The sequence below is a fragment of the Centroberyx affinis genome, unplaced genomic scaffold (assembly GCF_046629955.1).
Source record: "Centroberyx affinis isolate AG114_WGS23_722 - 3 ecotype Tasmania unplaced genomic scaffold, CSIRO-AGI_Caff_v1 ptg006301l_1, whole genome shotgun sequence".
Lineage (NCBI taxonomy): Eukaryota > Metazoa > Chordata > Actinopteri > Beryciformes > Berycidae > Centroberyx > Centroberyx affinis.
The window spans coordinates 41,041-58,567 of NW_027283204.1; the positions used below are offsets into that span (position 1 = coordinate 41,041).

The 17,527-nt window shown below is 45.5% G+C and overlaps 1 protein-coding gene across 1 annotated transcript; it reads left to right on the top strand.

Moving 5' to 3' along the window:
• Positions 1-1,593: 1,593 nt before the first annotated feature.
• LOC139638355 (centrosomal protein of 164 kDa-like) lies at positions 1,594-17,524 on the top strand (the record flags this gene model as incomplete). The annotated part of the gene is made up of 16 exons (XM_071512472.1): positions 1,594-1,733; positions 2,217-2,300; positions 3,256-3,367; positions 4,548-4,779; positions 7,475-7,639; positions 8,263-8,397; positions 8,498-8,578; positions 8,744-8,848; positions 10,480-11,952; positions 12,691-12,747; positions 12,927-13,063; positions 13,585-14,157; positions 15,543-15,674; positions 16,111-16,306; positions 17,143-17,217; positions 17,400-17,524. Coding segments are annotated over exons 2-16 (3,677 nt in total), but the record flags the coding sequence as incomplete, so codon positions are not given.
• Between the last annotated feature and the right edge of the window lie 3 nt (positions 17,525-17,527).

The window sequence follows — 17,527 nt, forward strand, 5'->3', positions numbered from 1 at the left end:
TTCACAATGAAGTATCATTGTATCAAATAGCTAAAAAAAAAATCATTAAATATTGCATATAAAACAATAAAAGCAATTGGTTCAAAGGAATTACAGATAAAAGGATATTGCCTGGTATATTGTATGGTATTGAACATCTATTTGTGTGTGACAGTGTAAGTGGTGGATAGTAGATAGCTGAGTGTCATTATGAAGCTCTCTTCAGTGTCTGGAGATAAGTGAGTCCTGATCAAGAATAACTCTTCCTGCTCCAAATAGATTCGATCTCTCGGGACCTCAGCTCCTCAACTGAGGGAAGACAAAACTTCGATATTGCTGGTGGTTTCACACAACGATCTTGGGTGAGGTTTTGAAACTTAACGAGGCAAGGTTGGAAGGAGAGAGGGAGGGAATCAGGAGAAAACAGGAGTAGATAGTCTGTATACATTTCAGAATTACTTGTTGACTAAAAGCCAACTGGGCCTCTCAGGTCATCTGGCACCCGTAGTTGTTCCAAAGATAAATCAAAATCTAGAAGTTGCTTTTACTCTTTATGCTCCTAGTTGTTATAGTATGGAATAGTATAGTAGTAGTAGTCCTTTCTTAATCCTACACTGGGAAATTACTTTGTCATTGTTACACTCAAGTATGCCAAGAAACAGCACAAACAATACGAAGACATTGGCACAACTCTCTTGAACCATATTACAGGAGAGAAAAGAGGGGAGAGAAGAAGAGAGGTGAGGCAGAGAATGATACAGTTCCTAAGAGGAAAATACTACAGCATTATTGAAGTTTTCTAACGTTTTCCCTGTAAGGCAACTCCAGCCCATCCACTGCACACACTCATTCAAGCCTTAGCATTTTCATTTCACCATGTGTAACTAGAAGTAGGGTGGCACTGTCAAGGGGCAAGTAGTTGTGTTATGTTGTGAACAATATTTTTTTTTTTTTGCCAACAAAGGTGATTTCAAGTCTCCTCAATACATCTCAATACAACTGTAGGGTGTAGGATGGATTGAATTCAGAAAACACAAGCATAGTACAGAATGAGTAAAAAAAAATCACCCTGTGACTTCTATATGTGAAAATACATAGGGCGCACTTTCAGTAGAGTTGCTCTATTCTAGTTTTACTATGGATGTCAATGAGGATTTTGGACAGCACAAACTCTACTGAAAGTGTCTATTTAAAGCCTGGTGTGACCAGTCTACACTATTCAAAGACTAATCAGGGTTCATATATTTTTACAGATCAGACCTAGGGGCCATCGGCGCGTGCTTTCATGTGCTGTAGGAAATACCGTGCACATGAGTGTATTGAGTGTACATAAAGGACCCAAAAAAGTGGGAAAATGTGAATTTATATGAAACCCAAGTTGCCGAGATGTGCCGTTTAATAATTTTAAGCATCAATTATATGCATGCTGTACATATTCGCTTCTTTATTCTACCGCAGCAGAACACTTTCGTAACAAGTTCCATTTTGCTATTATTTCGAACTCACAATTACTAGGTTCTGGAACGACAGAATTGCCATATATGGCTCAGCCAATCAGAGCGCAATTTGAAACAACGTTGCCATCGTCAACCGGAAGCGAGCGAAGCGTCCTTGGAGATATGCTTATGTTGTTGTTGATATTTAGGCTGCTCATCTTTTTCTCCCTTCTGCGTACAAAATGTCCGTGTTGACCAAGTGAAACCTGATCGACATTGCCCCCGAGGCTAGTGAGAAAACGATTAATAGCTTGCAAGGTAAATCACTTGACGCTAACAAGCTATTCTGTAACTACTTAGCTAGCCAAGCTAACGTTAGATAAAGCACAGCTAATGTTGAAGTTAGCTGAGATGCTAACTGAGTAAGCTCGCCCCTTCCCCTACTTTCCTGCGCATTACTGGCTTTAAAATGATTGCATATCGAACGCTTATATTTATCGAGATGAGATTTAATTGTCTCTACTGATGCACAGCTGCATTGTTCTAGGAACGTGTTTAATAAACCATCGCTTCTCTTTGCATAAGTTAAAATAGCCCTACAAGGTAATTTGTTAATCTTCTTAGCTAAGGAAGTTGTCAAGCTATTATCTTATATTCCGTGTATTTTCCACAGCTAAGAACTGTATCAAGCTAGACTGACTACATTATGTAGTGTTGTCTGCCACTAGCTGCGTTATAAAATATGATATTGTCCCTTCATTTGCCAGTCGTTCTGTTTTCTATCCCCCCTTGTCTCTTCAGTAACCATGACTGCAGCTGCTCTCATTGGAGACCAGCTGATCCTTGAGGAGGACTACGATGAGAACTATATCCCCTCTGAACAAGGTACATAGGGTTAACGTTACATGGATGGAGTTCCAGGCTAATATAACCAGAACCCATTCTACAAGACATAGTGGGTACATTAGCGGGGATATTATTAGCCTTGAAAGCGACCAGTGCTGCTGCTGCTGCTAATGAAGACAAAAAGCTGCACATTCCTTTGACCTTATTACAACTATCTGCAGGGCAGGAAACTTGCATATCTGCTCCAGAGTCACAGTGGCTGGTGCATCCAAAAGTTAAAATGTACAAACTTACCAGCATCTGGCTGGTGTGAAATCCTCACCCTGATTATCTGTGTCTATGATAGGTTTAGACCAATATATTGGTTTGCTGATAATTTGGGCCAATATTGGCCTTTTATTAAACATCAGATATCGGCCAGTCAGTATTGTCCACTACTGATATGATGGAGGTTTCTCCCTGACCACAGCTAACAGTCTGTAAAACCTGCAATGACATGTTATTTTCAGTGCACACTTTCTTTCTTTATCATTCAATTGTGTTTTTTGTACATTATTGTTCCTTTTAAAGGCAGCAATGTTTCCCCTACCATTGAATAGGTGTGGTGTGTCCCTGCCTTAAGGAGCTGCTAACCTTAAAAGATGTGAATCAGTATGGGTTTCTATGGAGAATTTTAGTGTCATATGATGGTCTAAAATGGTGTTTCAGAGGTTTTCCACCCTGACAAGAATAAAATTATGGAGGAAACACTGAATGCTTGTATTTTTTTGGCATGAAAATGGTCAAATTTAAGAATATTGAATATCAGTGACTATTGGTGATTTCAGTCTAAAAATATTGGTGTCGATATTGGCCTTCTAAAACCCATATCCGTCAAACTGTAGTCTACCATATTGTATATTACTAGATATAATATACTGCTATTACGATATATAGTTAAACATTCTCAACTCTTCTCATAATGCTCTCTCTCTCTCTCTCCCTCTCTCATCAGAGATCCATGAGTATGCCAGAGAGATTGGCATTGATCCCGATAGTGAGCCGGAGCTCCTATGGCTGGCCAGGGAGGGCATGGTTGCCCCTCTGCCTCACGAGTGGAAGCCTTGGTAAGGAGGGAGAGAGGGACTGGATCCCCCAGACCAAAACCCCCAATAGAGAAGACTCTAGTCTGGAGCAGTATATCTGCTGCGGTTGTGTAGCAGATACACTGTGGTATGGAAGAGGGATTGCTCTTACTGTTATGTTTTGATTTCTCCTGATGAATTAAATGCAGTTATAAACAATCTGGTTGATCCTGAATGAGGAGTTAAAATGTTCCTTGCACATGCTATCTCCTGCCCCAACAAGTCTGATTCATACCAGTTTGTTTGATGGTAACTTAGAAGCTTTGGGGTCCTTGAAAATAATCAAGGGTGAATGCTCTTGAGACCTGAACTGTGGAAGCCCATAGCAACCTGCTCTCAACAACTCTCCAGGCAGATGTCAGCTGTAGTCAAATTGTCTAGAAAATGCTTATCATAAACTACAACTCACTACTAATACACCAAATATGTATGTAACTTATAACTTCAGTTAGATGTTAGATGAAATAAATTTTAGAGCAAGTAACCATACAGAAAACTAATGACATATTATAAGGTTATAATATAGTATTAGTAAATTCAAGTCGATTGAATGAGATTCTAGGGTCTTGTGTAGGACTAATAACGCAATCAGTCGCCACTAAGCAGCACAGAACAATGTGTAAAGCCAACAAGAAGCCTGCTTTCTCTATGTTAGACTCATTACACAAAAAGGCAATATACAGTATTACTCATAAACTCTAAATAGATTTCTCATCTAAGCTATAGCCATAGTGGTGGGATATAGTTTTTGTATAGTTCAACTTCAATCTGATACTTGGAGGGGTTGACAACAAGAGTACAAACTTTTTTTTTGACTAGTAACTGTGATATTATTACTGAAATTGACATCATTTCTTATACTATTCATTATTATGAAAAACAATACAACCACCCAACACTTCTTTTAGATAGGTTCTATGAATAAAACAAATACACAACCTGGTTCAGCATTCAATTTTAGGTGACAGTCAGCCCAAACCTCCAGTGACATTTCTCCATTCACCCATCCATCCATCCATCCATCCATCCATCCATCCATCCATCCATCCATCCATCTATCCATCCATCCATCCATCCATCATCTCTCCTTCCCTTCTCTGGGCCTTTTTTGAGGTGCTGAAGTGACCCCCCTCCTCTCCCCCTCCTCCTCCTCCCCCCACAGCCAGGATGTGACGGGGGACGTCTACTACTTCAACTTCTCCTCGGGCCAGTCCACCTGGGATCACCCCTGCGATGAGCACTACCGCCGCCTGGTGGCCCAGGAGCGTGAGCGCGCCCAGCTCACAGCCGCTGCGGGAGGCCCGGGGCCGAAGAAGGACAAGGACAAAAAGAAGAAGAAAGAGAAGAAGGAGAAGAAGGAGAAAAAGAGGAAGGAGCCGCTGAAGACTCCTGGAGTGAGTGGTTGATTTTTTCTTTTTTTATGTTGTATTTCCTAATTTTTGTTTGAAAGATGCTACATTTTCTCTGTTGCTAACAAATATTCGTAAGATAAGAGAAGAGAAGATGAAATTTATTGGGTTGTTGAAGCAGAGAATAGAGGTGTAGGTAGATCGGTGGACAAAGTGTAAAAGGTGCTGAGGATTTGAACAAAAAGGTAACAAAGGATATAAATAAAAATTACACTAAAAACTAAATATTTATCTTAAAGACAGTCTGTCTTCATGATGAAGAATTTCTTCAGGCTAAAAAGAATTGTCACTATGACGGCTATTGACAGATTTACAGATGTTTGCAGTTTTTCAGTGTAAAGTGCATTTATGCAGGATTTGAACACTGTACATTGTTGGCTAATGGCTATTCATATTATCATATTTACAGAGCATATACACAGGATGAGCAAATCTGTGTTGTTATCTAATATGTAGGCTCTGTATGAGGATGGGAGAATTATTTGTGTAATGTCTTTTTCATTCATTCCGAAATGGACTGGACTGGACTGGATTGTGCTTTCCCTTTGACACTATTTGGACATGGTCTCTTACAGCGTTGCTTGCTAAATCATCTTTGGCAGTAACTGGCACTTGTGAGTGTGATGTAAGTTGTTCACTGATCTAGAGAAGCTGAACCCTGAAGTCAAAGATGCATGGCTATATTACTGAGTCACCGAAGCATGTTGGGAAACGACTGTGTGGCTTAAGAGAGATGGCAGGGCAGATCAGATGCCTTCAGGATAGCTCTTTACCAGTTTTATTTTTCAAAAGAGCAGTCAGGCTACCAACACAATGTTAAATAACCTGTTTAAGATATTTATAAGTGTATAGGAAGTGTGTAGAAACAGCTATTGCTGATGTACCTTGCATGCCTGGACCCATTTTGTTGTTTGATGGTGTATTTTTCTTATTCCTGCAGATAACTGGCCAAACACAGGCATTTACAGTGCAACTACATTGGAGTTTGATAGGAGAGCATTTTTCAGCTATCTAAAATATGAACAGTAAACACCAGATTTTGGTATCAGTCCCTTCTACTCAAAGAGCAAAGGCTTCTCTCTAGTTTCACCATTTTGCTCACCAATGTTCACCAATCATACAGGGAGAAATGCATCGTAGAAGAGGCTAAGATACCAAATTCTTCACTGACATTGGACCATAATGCAATGCAGCCACAAGACCTGTTGTATTTTGAGTAAGGGACGTGACTCTAGAAAACCTCAAAGTTCATGCCTCTTTTCTAGGGGTTGTCGAAAGGCATTCTGGGAAATGTAGGACATCACTAACTGAAGCAGAAGTAGAAAGTGCGTACACCAAAAAAGTCATTTACGCTTACACTTCATCACAAAATAAGTCCTGGAATGCATTGAATATAATAAATAGATGCCATCTAACAGTGTAAGAGTATCTGAGGGTGGATTTTTCCTTAAACCATCACTTCTGCCTCACTGTTTTCCTGCTGTCAATCCTCTACTTATCCTTCCTTTAAATAGTCCACACGTGGAGGAAGGAAACGGCAGAAAAAAAGTAGATGGCAGAAAGATGGACAGGCAGTAAAAGCACCCACAAGTTCCTCATCCAGCCGGTCCGGTCATCCCTCTCTCCCTCCCCGCCCCAAGGAAGGGGTAAGAGAAGGAAAGGTAGGAGAAAGGGCGACGGCAGCGGAGGACAGAAAGATAGCGATGAAAAAGCAGAGGGAGGGAGAGACGGAGGAGGTGCGGGACAACAGAAGAGAAGCGCAGTGTACAGGAGCAGAGGTTCTAGAGATGGACGAGCCAAAGAGAGTCAGAGAGACGCAGGCAGGAGAACAGGGTCGCACAAGGTTAAAGAGACAGCTAGAGAGGGGAAACAGAGATGGAGAAGGAGGGGTGCGAGAGATCGGAAAGCCTGATGAGGATGGAGGAGCGAAGCCTGTAATCCATCCGCTCATCCCTTTATCCCTCAGCTCCTCTGGGGTGTTAGGGGGAGCGCGAGAAGAAAACGAGGGTAGACAGCGAAAAGGAGAGCTGTCCTTTGTAGTTCATCTTTTAGACGCAAGCGACCGTGAACAGGACCGCGTCCCCCATCTGGATCCTTCAATTCTGTCCATGCTTGCAGGCTTGTCACCATCATTGGATTCGAAGCCTGTAGTCCCCTCCTACGCACGTCTTCTGCGCTTTTCCACCAAAGTCTGCTCCTTCATCGCGTCCACGTTCCCCTCTTCCCTCGTGCCCTTCGCAACTCCTCCATCCCCTTTCCTACATTCGGCTCCTTATCCATCCCTGATCCTCACGGCCCTCTCGGCCGGCTCAGACGAGGAGACAGGAGGGAGTGCGGTTGAGCGGTCAGGACAGGAGATAGCGGAGAGAGAGCCGCGGAAAGGTGAGGCGAGAGAGGGAGAGGTAGCCTCGGTTCCTCTCTGCCCCGCGAGAGAAGAGCCGGGAGAAAGTGTAGATGGACAGCCAGGACAAGGCAGAGCAGGGATTCAGCAGGTAGGACTACAGAGAGAAACACTGAGAGAGATCCTGTGCTGTACTCAGTGAAAGTGCATTTGTCACTAATGTAATATTGGTGAGACAAAAATTGAAGGTAGAGACATCCTCAATGCTCCAGTGCTCCAATGTGCTGAAATTCTAGTTATGTGTTTACTCACCTGACTGTCTCTCTCTTCCCCCTTTAGGCGCTGAGTTCGACCCTGGGACCCCTGCCGTCCCCGCTGGGCGGCCTGGCTCCTCTGAGAGGTCTGGATGCCCCCGGGCCTGGGCCCCTCCCTGGATCTGCGCCTTCACTCCGGGGGTCCCTCGGCAGCTCTGGGGGTCTGGAGCCCCTGAAGACAGCCCTGGGGGTAAGACCCGAGCCCTATAATGAGCAGCTTGTGTGTTTGTGAGAGAAAAGGCAGCTTTTCCCCCTGTAATGTGATAGGCATCTACCCATAATCCCAGTAAAGAACATTCTCAAGGATATTGTGGCTGATAACAAGCAATGTGACTTTCTTCAGAGTAACTAGACATAACATACATAAAAATAATTAAACTGAGAAGACAAGAAGGTTTGCCAGCTAGTCCTAACTTACCATGATATTTGGCATAGCAAGTAAAATAGCACGCCTAGCTGTGCATCATCATCACAGGAATTAGCCCAGTTGGAACACATCTTTGACCAGATTGCTTGGGCGTAACTACCATTGTAGAAGAGTGCATGGCAAACATTAGCCAATTCAAGAGCCCTATGAAAGAAAAGACAGTGTTACAATTCATGTAAAATGCTTTATACAAGAACAAATGTGGCATGATATGTTGGGGGTATAGATCTGTCACAGGAGCTCTGAATGGTCATGAGCCAAATGTGGACTATATTTGTACTGTAGAGAGTAAGCTGCACTGTTGATTCTTCGTGGAAATAGGCACTTAGCCCAAGCAACTTAGATACTCTAATGAAATTAATTTTTTCCCCTCTTTTCTCCACAAGGGTCCTCGGAGCAGCGGAGGGTCTAGTGTTTTAGGCAGCAGGCAGGAGGAGAGGGTGTCTCTCTCTCTGCCCGGCTTCGATGACGACGACGACGACAACGACGACAACGATGAAGACAGAATCTCAGAAAACGAGGTACAATAAAACCTAAAAGCAAACGATGAAATGAGCATGTTTATTGCTGCCTGTGGCTCAATATACGCCCTAGTCAAACCTGATATTGTCCCCTTTTCAGCCAAGTTCTCGTGGTTCAGCCAGACTGTTGAAGAACCTCCACCTGGACTTGGATGCCCTCGGAGGAGGCCTGCAGTACGAGGTAGACACACACACAACAGTGGTGGAGTTTATTGTTATTGCTCCTATGCCATAGTATCTTACAATGAATCTTGTCTCGCAATGAGAGAACATGAGAAGAGATATTGCCTCTAAGCTACCGTTGCTATGTCACTAGCATGGTAACTTGGGTGTGTGTGTGTTCCAGGACAGTGAGGCCAGTGGTGCAGCTCCACCAGAGGAGAGGACCGAGCCAGAGTTGCAGGACTTGGCCCTGTCTGGAGACCACAGCCCTGAACCCCCGTCCCAACAGGTACACACACACATACACACTCACACACACACACACACACACATACACCGTGCCCTCCTGCAGTGGCTCCCTGCTACATTTCTGTCATTCTAGTTCTTGCTCGCTCTGCCTCTCTGTCTCATTACTGTTGTGTAACATATTGTAACATTCAAAGTGTAACCTGTCTAACATTTCTGTATTCTGTATGTAACACTTGTAGAATGTACTGTATTGTATCCTTTGAAGGGCTGCACTATATTTGTTACCTTAACTGACAAGTTATTAGTTGATTGAGACACTTGGAGTTATTTTTGATAGTTCTTGTTTTTCCATGTTGCATGAATTGACAGGAAAATTAGAATCACATCTCTGGCATCCCAACAATATTCATGAATATTGTGGTGAATAAGTATTTCTATTCTTACACCAGGGATTTTGTACAGCACAGAGTATATTGTTGAGGAAGCAGTCTGAAGTACCTTTCCCTCTGGTAAAACTGCAGACTCAGATCATTTTGAAATTGCAGTGGCCAGTGTTGCAATTTCAGTATTTGTTTTACTTAGTTGAGCCCAGCAAAGTCCTGTAGATAAATAGCTAACCGAAAATGTTTTATTTTTAGTTTGGGGACAGCCCTAATTGTCTGCATGTTGCTACATGTTCTCAGTGTATCGTTACCGCAGTGACCTTTTCTCCTTGTCTCATATAACTGTGATTCTAAACCATTTGTTGTTCCTGCTCTTGTGTCTCTTTCTCTCCTGTGACCATTTGACCTGTCTTACCTTTTGACCTTTCACCTTTGCACCGTGACCCGGGATGTGTTTCTGTAGCTGCTGTGCTGCTGGGATCTGTCCTACGGCCACGGCTGCCACTGTGTCTTCCTGTTTGTCCTGCTGTCCACCTACTGTCACTGTTACTGCTTCGCTGTCTGATTCGAAATACCAGCAGCATGTCATCATCATGTTTTTTTTTGTTTTTTTGACATTAGTGGTGCACAGTCCAACTCCCCACTGACACCATGAGAGAAATAACCACTAACAAATTGTTCACACATTCCACATTGCACACACTGAAAAGAGAAAGCAGGGAATACATGGATTCCTCACTCTGGTGTTAAAAAATGTCAAAATTTCCCAGAGATTTTGCGGCAGTGTAGCTGTATATTGCTTCTATGTAGAAGAAACGCTTAAACAAGAAAATCACATTTATATACACTATGATCATATCACATCAGATGTGTGTGTGTGAGAGAGAAAAAGGAGGGAAAGGGCAGAGAGAGAGAGAATGTGTGTGTATTTGGTATGTGCATGTATGTGTGTATTTCTTAAATTTGTATCTACATACTGTCTCTAATATATTTTCCTGTGCATAGACCCTGTATGTCCATTGTCTAACGTAACTAATCATCTTTGGCTCTGCGAAGGGCGCCATCGGTTGGTTTTGCATGTCAAGATAAACACCCCCTCTCCGCCCCTTTCTCATCTTTCACGGGGTCACAGCCTCTCTGTCCACCTCCTTTCCTTTCCTCACCTCCCCTCCTCCCTCACTTCTCTCCCTTCTCTCCCTTGTGTCTCTGCACGCCTTCCCTTGTGTCTCTGTTTTGGACGGGCGGGCTGTTCCTCCTATTCTACACCCCCTCCTCCCGCCCCACCAAGGACTCTCTGAAGGGCCGACACCTCCGCCTGTCTCCCCTGGCAGGCAACAGAGACCATGGCAGCGAGGGGGGGGCAGGTCCTGCCTCCCCCAAACCCCTGTCTGCTGAACCTCAATGCACAGGACAGGAGGTAGAGGAGGAGGAGGAGGAGGAGGAGGAGGAGGAGGAGGAGGAGGAGGGAGGAGAGGTGCAAGACGAGGCTGTTCAGGCAGAGGATGGGAAGGAGGAGGATGAGGGAGAAGGGAGCAAGGAGAAAGGAGGGGTAGAAAATGAGGAGGAGGAAGTGGGAGAGGTTGCACAGGCAGAGGATAAAGGAGGAGGGGAGGATGATGAGGGAGAAGAGAGTGAGGAAACCGTAGAGAAAGGTAGAAAAAGCGATGGGGAGGAGGAAGAGGAGCAAGGAGCTAAAAATGAGGAGGCTGACGATGTAGACGACAGCCATTTGAAAAGCGACGAAGAGGGGGTTGAGAGGGAGGAAGAGGAAGGAGGAAGTGATGAGGTGGCGCAGAGCAAGGAAGAGAAGGCGGAGGAAGAGAGCGACGAGGTAGAGGAGGAACTCGTCAAAGGTGAGGAGGACGAAGAGAAAGATGAAAGTGAGGAAGGGGAGGGCGGAGCGTCGGGAAACAAAAACCCCAGCGAGGAAAAGCGAGAGAGCATTGAGGGAGAGGAAGATGACGGCGACGAAAAGGTAGAAAGGTGCGTGGAAAGCCGGGGTGACGAGACCGAGGACAGAGTAGAGGATGGGGAGAGCGATGAGGCCGTCGAGAGGTTCGTGGACGAGAAGGAGGAGGTGGAGGAGGACATGCAGGCAGTGGAGGAAGAAATTGAGGAACAGGCGGAGGAGGAAGGGGAGGAGAGCGAGGTAGAGGTGGAGAGATATTTCGATGAAAGACAGAAGGCAGAGAAGAAGAAAACGCTCATGAAGCTTCTTGCCAGAGAGTCAGAGGGAGGTAGCGACAAAGCGGTGGACCATAGTCTGAGAAGTGAGGAGGACGACGATAATGACGAGGTAGAACGGGAAGACAGCGAGGGAAAGAGGAACGAGAGCGCGGAGGAAGAGGTAGAGAGGTGTGTAAATAGCGAGGGAGGGGAAGAGAAGGATGAGGAAGAGGAGGAGGAGGAGGAGGACGGGGAGAGTGAGGAGGCTTTGGAGAGATGCTCCCTCAGCCACAAGCAACCGACGGAGGAAGGGGGCGAGAGCGACGAGGAGGCGGCGGAGAGATGCGTGCGGAGCGAGGGAGGGGGAACGGAGGGAGAGGGGACAGAGGGAGAGGGGACAGACGAGGACGAAGCGGACCGCCGCGCCCGGAAGCCCCCGACGGCATCGGAGAGCGAGGAGGAACTCGTGGAGAGGTTCGAGGCGGTCCAGAAGACGATGTTGACTAACCTTAGGACGCTCGACCGAAAGAGAAAAACTCTCATTGCTGGCAAGAAGACGAAGAGCGCGGCCCCGAAACAGCCCCTTCCGGCAGAGGTAGGACTCGGTGTGCGTGCTCCCACCTCCACCCCCAACCCCCACCCCGTCACCCCTTCTCCCCCCCCCCCCACCCTAACCCAAACCCAACCTCTCAACGCATGCGCGGGGCCCACGGGCCTCCCAAAAGTATCCAAGTCCACTGCCTTAGGGGCTGCCTCATCCACCATGACCCCCCCCCCCCCCCCCCCAACCTCACGCTCCCGGACGCCATCACACACCCACATTGGAATGTCAGTCCATCCGAAGCCCAAAGCAAAACGTCCGGGCCAATCAGCTGTCCAGCCCATTGGAGCCCCTGAGGACTGGATTGGAGAGTTCTCGCTCCTCTTGGTGCCTCTGGTCCCTCCCTCCCGGTCGAAGTGCAGGCTTTTGCCAGTCTGTCTGCTTGTAGATCGGCGGCTGTTGAAGGCCTAGAGATATGTGACTAGACCCAGGACCCGCTACAACTCCCCCTGCTTGCTTTGCTTTGCAGATTGCTCTCTTGACTGCCTACTTGGCTGCCAGCTCGCCAGCATTGTGTTTGTGTTCGCATGCACGCTCTGCCTTTGTCTAATACCGTGTTTCTGTGTATCTTCGGTAAAGTCGGCATGCTTCAATGTCAGTGTCATCTGCGATGTACTTCACTCGTGCGAGTTTGTGAGTGCGTGTGTGTATGCGAGCGTGTGCGTATGTGTGTGTTAATGCAGAATTGTCACCTTGCCACTTGTCACTGAGTGTGCGTGTGTGTTCTTGCAGGAGTCTGAGCCAAGCGAACACATTGAGGAGGCTTCATCCTCCATAGACGATGTCAAGGTACAATTACATCTCACATTATCAAGTCGAATAGAAATCCTCATATTTATTGCAGCTACTGAATATTTAGACAAAACAGTTAATTCTGATAATGTCATATGGAGACACCCACCAGTCATTCATTCATTCATTCATTCATTTCCAACCTGTTTTGGGATTGTTCTGGATTCCTCTCCAAGCTGTCGGAGAAGGTCCTGGACCTCAAGGACCTGTCGGCTGCTGTCAGTCCGCTGGAGAAAGACGACAAAGAGGAAACGAAAGATGAAGAGGAGAATGAGGACGGGGAAAGGATGAAGAGGGCTGAGGCTGCTGAGAGGTTTGTTGTAACTCTATAACAAACCTTTTGTTTTTAATATTGTTTTTTGGAAAAGGGCCACTGTGCTCAGACCCATTGGCACATCATCCTTATGCTGAGTATACAGTGTTCTCTTGACTTTATTATTATCTAAAGTCAAGGTTTTAAAAGGTTTTGAATATAGTTAGATAAAGAATTGGAAGTATCAAATTCAGTTTTAGAGGTATTAAAAATGTTGCAATTTCTTGGTGTGCTCTGTTTCCGGTGAGAAATCAGCTCAGACACATAGACCAATGTTGTGATAGGTCTACAGTTTTCATTTTCACATTTGAGAATGTGAAAATCACACTCATATTTCTTTTTAAAAGGTCTTCAAAAGTCTTGAATTTCATTTGGTAAAACTGGCAGACACTGTGTCAAAGGAAAGGGATTTGCCCTGTTTGCACTGTATTTTCTTTGCAGTCCCAGTCCTTTAAATATAGCCTACTTTTTTTTAAAAAACATTTTCTCCACATTGGAAATGATGACACCTCTCTCTCCAGGCGTTTGCAGGCTGCAGGCAGGTTCGACCCTCCAGCTCCGAAAGTGGAGCGGCTGGTCCTCCACCAGTCCAGCCCCTCTCCCTCCCTCTCCAGCCCCTCCCACTCGGAGCGAGGTGTCGGCCTCCGTCCGAAAGCCGAGGGCCTTAGCGCCTCCCTGGGGCTCCAGAGGCCCGAAACCTCCAGGGGCCGGCTGGTCCGCACCTCCAACACCCAGCTCCAAGAGCCCGAATCCCCCATACGAAAGCAGGAGAGCCCCCTGGGAGAGGAGCTGAGCTGGAGGACCCGGAAGGAGGAGAAAGAGGGGGAGAAGAAAGAGAGGGAGAAGGAGGAGGAGGAGGAGAGAGCAAGGACAGAGGACAGGAGGCTGAGGGAGAGGGAGGAGGAGAGGGAGAGGGAAAAGAGACAAGAAGAGAGGGAGAGGGAGAGGAGGAAGGCCGACAGAGAGGTGGAGGAGGAGAAGGAGCGCACGACGAGGGAAAGGGAGAAGAGAATGCGCCTCCTCCGGGAGGAGCTGAGGAGAGAAGAGGAGGAGGAGGAGAGGAAGCTGAAGGAGGAGAGCGAGGAAAGAGTCAGGTAGGCATGCGGAGCGTAACGTTGAAGACAAGGAAAGATTTAAAATCCTCACAAACCTTTTAATACCTCGCTCTAGGCTTTTGCCGCCCCCATATTATATCACACAAGTCCATTAAACTGAAATACTACAAAAAGCCCAGTCCAAATACTTAAAAAACACACTTTCCTCCTCCCTTTTGTTACTGAATGAGTCGAAACATTCTGCTTTCATCAAGTGAACTAGCCAGTGTTAATCTCTGCTTAAATTTAGTCAAAAACTAGTGTGGTTTTTAAATTTAGTCAACAATTGTGGACAGTGATAAGTAGAAATTCTGTACCACTGTGATATCAGAAATCATTTTATTTTGTTCTGTTATGGAGACTGCTTGGAGACTAATATCAAACCCATAATCTAAAATCAATGTTTTATCATTGGAGGTATGGTTTATTATCCAGTCACAGACATGCATTAACATTTGGAATGCAACTTGTCCATCTTGACAATTTTCCCAAAAATATCAGGCTCCCAGATCAACAGGTACATTTTGAAATTACTAAATGTTGCAAGTGTAATCTACACTAATACAGGGATGTTATTTTCTACAGTTTCAGAGCTGCTGCAGTCGACATGTTTTCATTGACTAAAAGGTTATTATTTTTGTCGACAAATCATATGCCATTTTCAGTGAGTCATTGACAAATTTGAATCAGCATGACAGCATGAAAACCTGACTAACTTCCCGGAACAAAAGAGTCCATGACCGTGACTAAAAAATGGCGTGAAAATGAACATTGCCAGCGAGGGAGAGAGAAGGACATGCAGGAGAGAAGGAATTAGAATGAATTAGAAGGAAAAAGAATTCAATGGAGGACTGTTACTCTACATTAGTATGGCAACATGGCCTTTGCAGCAGTATTTATATGTGCTCTTAATCTCCACTGATGAATCCTTATATGCCCTGTGCAGCGAGAACTGAGGTTTACAATGTGACTCAGTGTTTATGCCTGCAGCCAAATGATGATGCTGTTTGTGTGTCAGTGTATGTGTGTGTGGGTATGTGTGTGGCGTCCTTGTGTGTCCACAGCTGTGTCTCCTTGGTGGGTGTGTGTTCATGTGTGCGTTCATGAAAAGCTTTCCCTCCTTTGTGACGGCTATGAGCCGTGTGTGGTGAGATTAGAGAGAGACATAATAATGAAACAAATAATGAAACAAAACTATTCTTTTATTATTCTTTTATTGTAGTTTACATATTGAGCTGTAATTTATGCTATGTTGTTTACTTCTTCACGATCTTGTATGCTTTTACGTTTCATTGCTACGTAGGGTTATTGTTTTACATGGCAAATTCTGTGTGTGTGTGTGTGTGTGTGTGTGTGTGTGTGTGTGTGTGTGCCCGCCCCTCCAGGGCTCTGCATCAGCGTCTCCAGTCTAAGAGGAGGGAGGAGGAGGCCAGGCTGAATGAAGAGTCTGATAGGAGGCTGGAGGAGCTCAGGGAGTCTGTCCAGAGGGAGAAGGACAGCCAGAAGCACAAGCTCAGGTCACACACACACACACACACACACTCTCACACACACACAGTGGTACATTAGAGCAGTGATTCTCAAAGTGGGGTTCGGGGACGCCTCAGGGGCCCTTGAGGAGGTTCCATAGGTTCCCCCAGCAAAATGAGGAAAAGTTTAATTCACTCGAAATTATCTCAGCTAGAGAATACATAGGAATTGCTGTTCTCAGAAGTTTCAGTCTCACTATAATTATTATCTCCCCATGTACAGTGTACAGTTTGTTTCCAATATGGGGATCCCTTGGACAAAATCTTATTAAAGATAATGAGTATGACCGTTCAATGACCCTTCACTACAGCTGAACTTGGGCAATTCAAGTCAGTTCAACTTTATTCAGTTTGCAATCAAATATCCCCCACAATCCCAAAAAATTAACATTAGTGTGTGTGTGTGTGTGTGTGTTGTCCTCAGGGAGGAGGGTGAAGCCTTGCTGAGGGAGCTGTGTGTCACTCTAGAGGAAGAACGCGCCGCGGAGCGCGATAGGCTGGAGGCCCAGAGGAGGCGGGACATGGAGCGGCTGAAGGCGGAGTCGGAAGAGGAGCTCCAAGCGGAGAGGAGGAGACTCCTGGGAGAGAGGGAGGAGAAACTGAACTCTCTGAAACAGGAGGTGACTGAGGATTTGGTGCAGGATGATGCTGGCCAGCCTGGATCCAAGCTCATGTTTGATTTCATTCCTGTTCACTCATTAACAACATTCACCGGTTGAATTTTGGCATTGCGACTAGCATTGCAACACTCAGCAAATCAGGCTGCTTTACCCAGTGCTCACAATGGAGATTTACATGTAAACACAGGCTAATGGCATCAAGCCCAGTTAGAATGCTTTATGTCTGTTGGTTCCAGGGAAATCAATACCAGTCCAATAAAATGCAAAATTCAAATGATTTTGTGGTTAACAAGCAATTCTGAATGAGAAACGAAAATGAGCGATTCATGGGGCTGGATCCGGGCTAGATGTGAGCATGTTTGCATACTGGCTTGGAAAAGACAATGCCTGTTTTCACGCAGGGGAAAGCTACCTGCCAGTGTGTGCAAGGGTCAGGCAAGTTCTAGTTCTCTTATAGCCAGTGTGGCTGAAGCCCTTGTTAAGTTTAAAGGCAGAAAAAAAAAATCCCAACATTGTGTGTCTCTGTCTTCAGCCAGATCCAGAGATTGTTTTAGAGTGTGTCTATCTTCAGCCAATCACAATCAATAGTGCCATTCTAAACTTCTTCTTCTTGAGTGTATATTAGCCAGCATTTGTGTGCCTTTGAACCCATGTCAACACAGAATGCAATTGGAAAAGATGCGAGAACATAAATCATTTGGCGCTTGTGTTTATTCCAATTTGATAGTACAGTGCTGGCACTTTGGTGACTTTGGGGAGGCAGATTCATGATGTGTGTGTATGTATGTGTGTATGTGTGTCTGTCTGGGTGTTTGTACTGTTATGTGTGTATAAAGGTCAAAAGCACAGAGAGGAGGAGGGAGCTGATGAGTCCACGACCCGAACAGCAGCTGGCAGAGTACCAACGAGAGGTTAGAGGGGACACACACACACACACACACACACACACAGGTTTAGATACTACTCAATAAGCAACAGACATGATTTGTAGAAAATGAGACAAGAGTTAGAGTTGACTGACCTGTGTTTGCACTGCTGTGTGGTTATGAAACATCTCGTACGCCCACCTTTGTGTTTCACTGCCGATACCCAGTTAGCCGACGTGCTCCAGGAAGTGCGGGAGGAGGTGCAGCGCGACCACGACAGGAAGCTGGAGCAGCTGAGGGACGACCACAGGAGAGAGCTGAACAGCGTCAGGGAGAAGCACCTCGATGAGGTCAG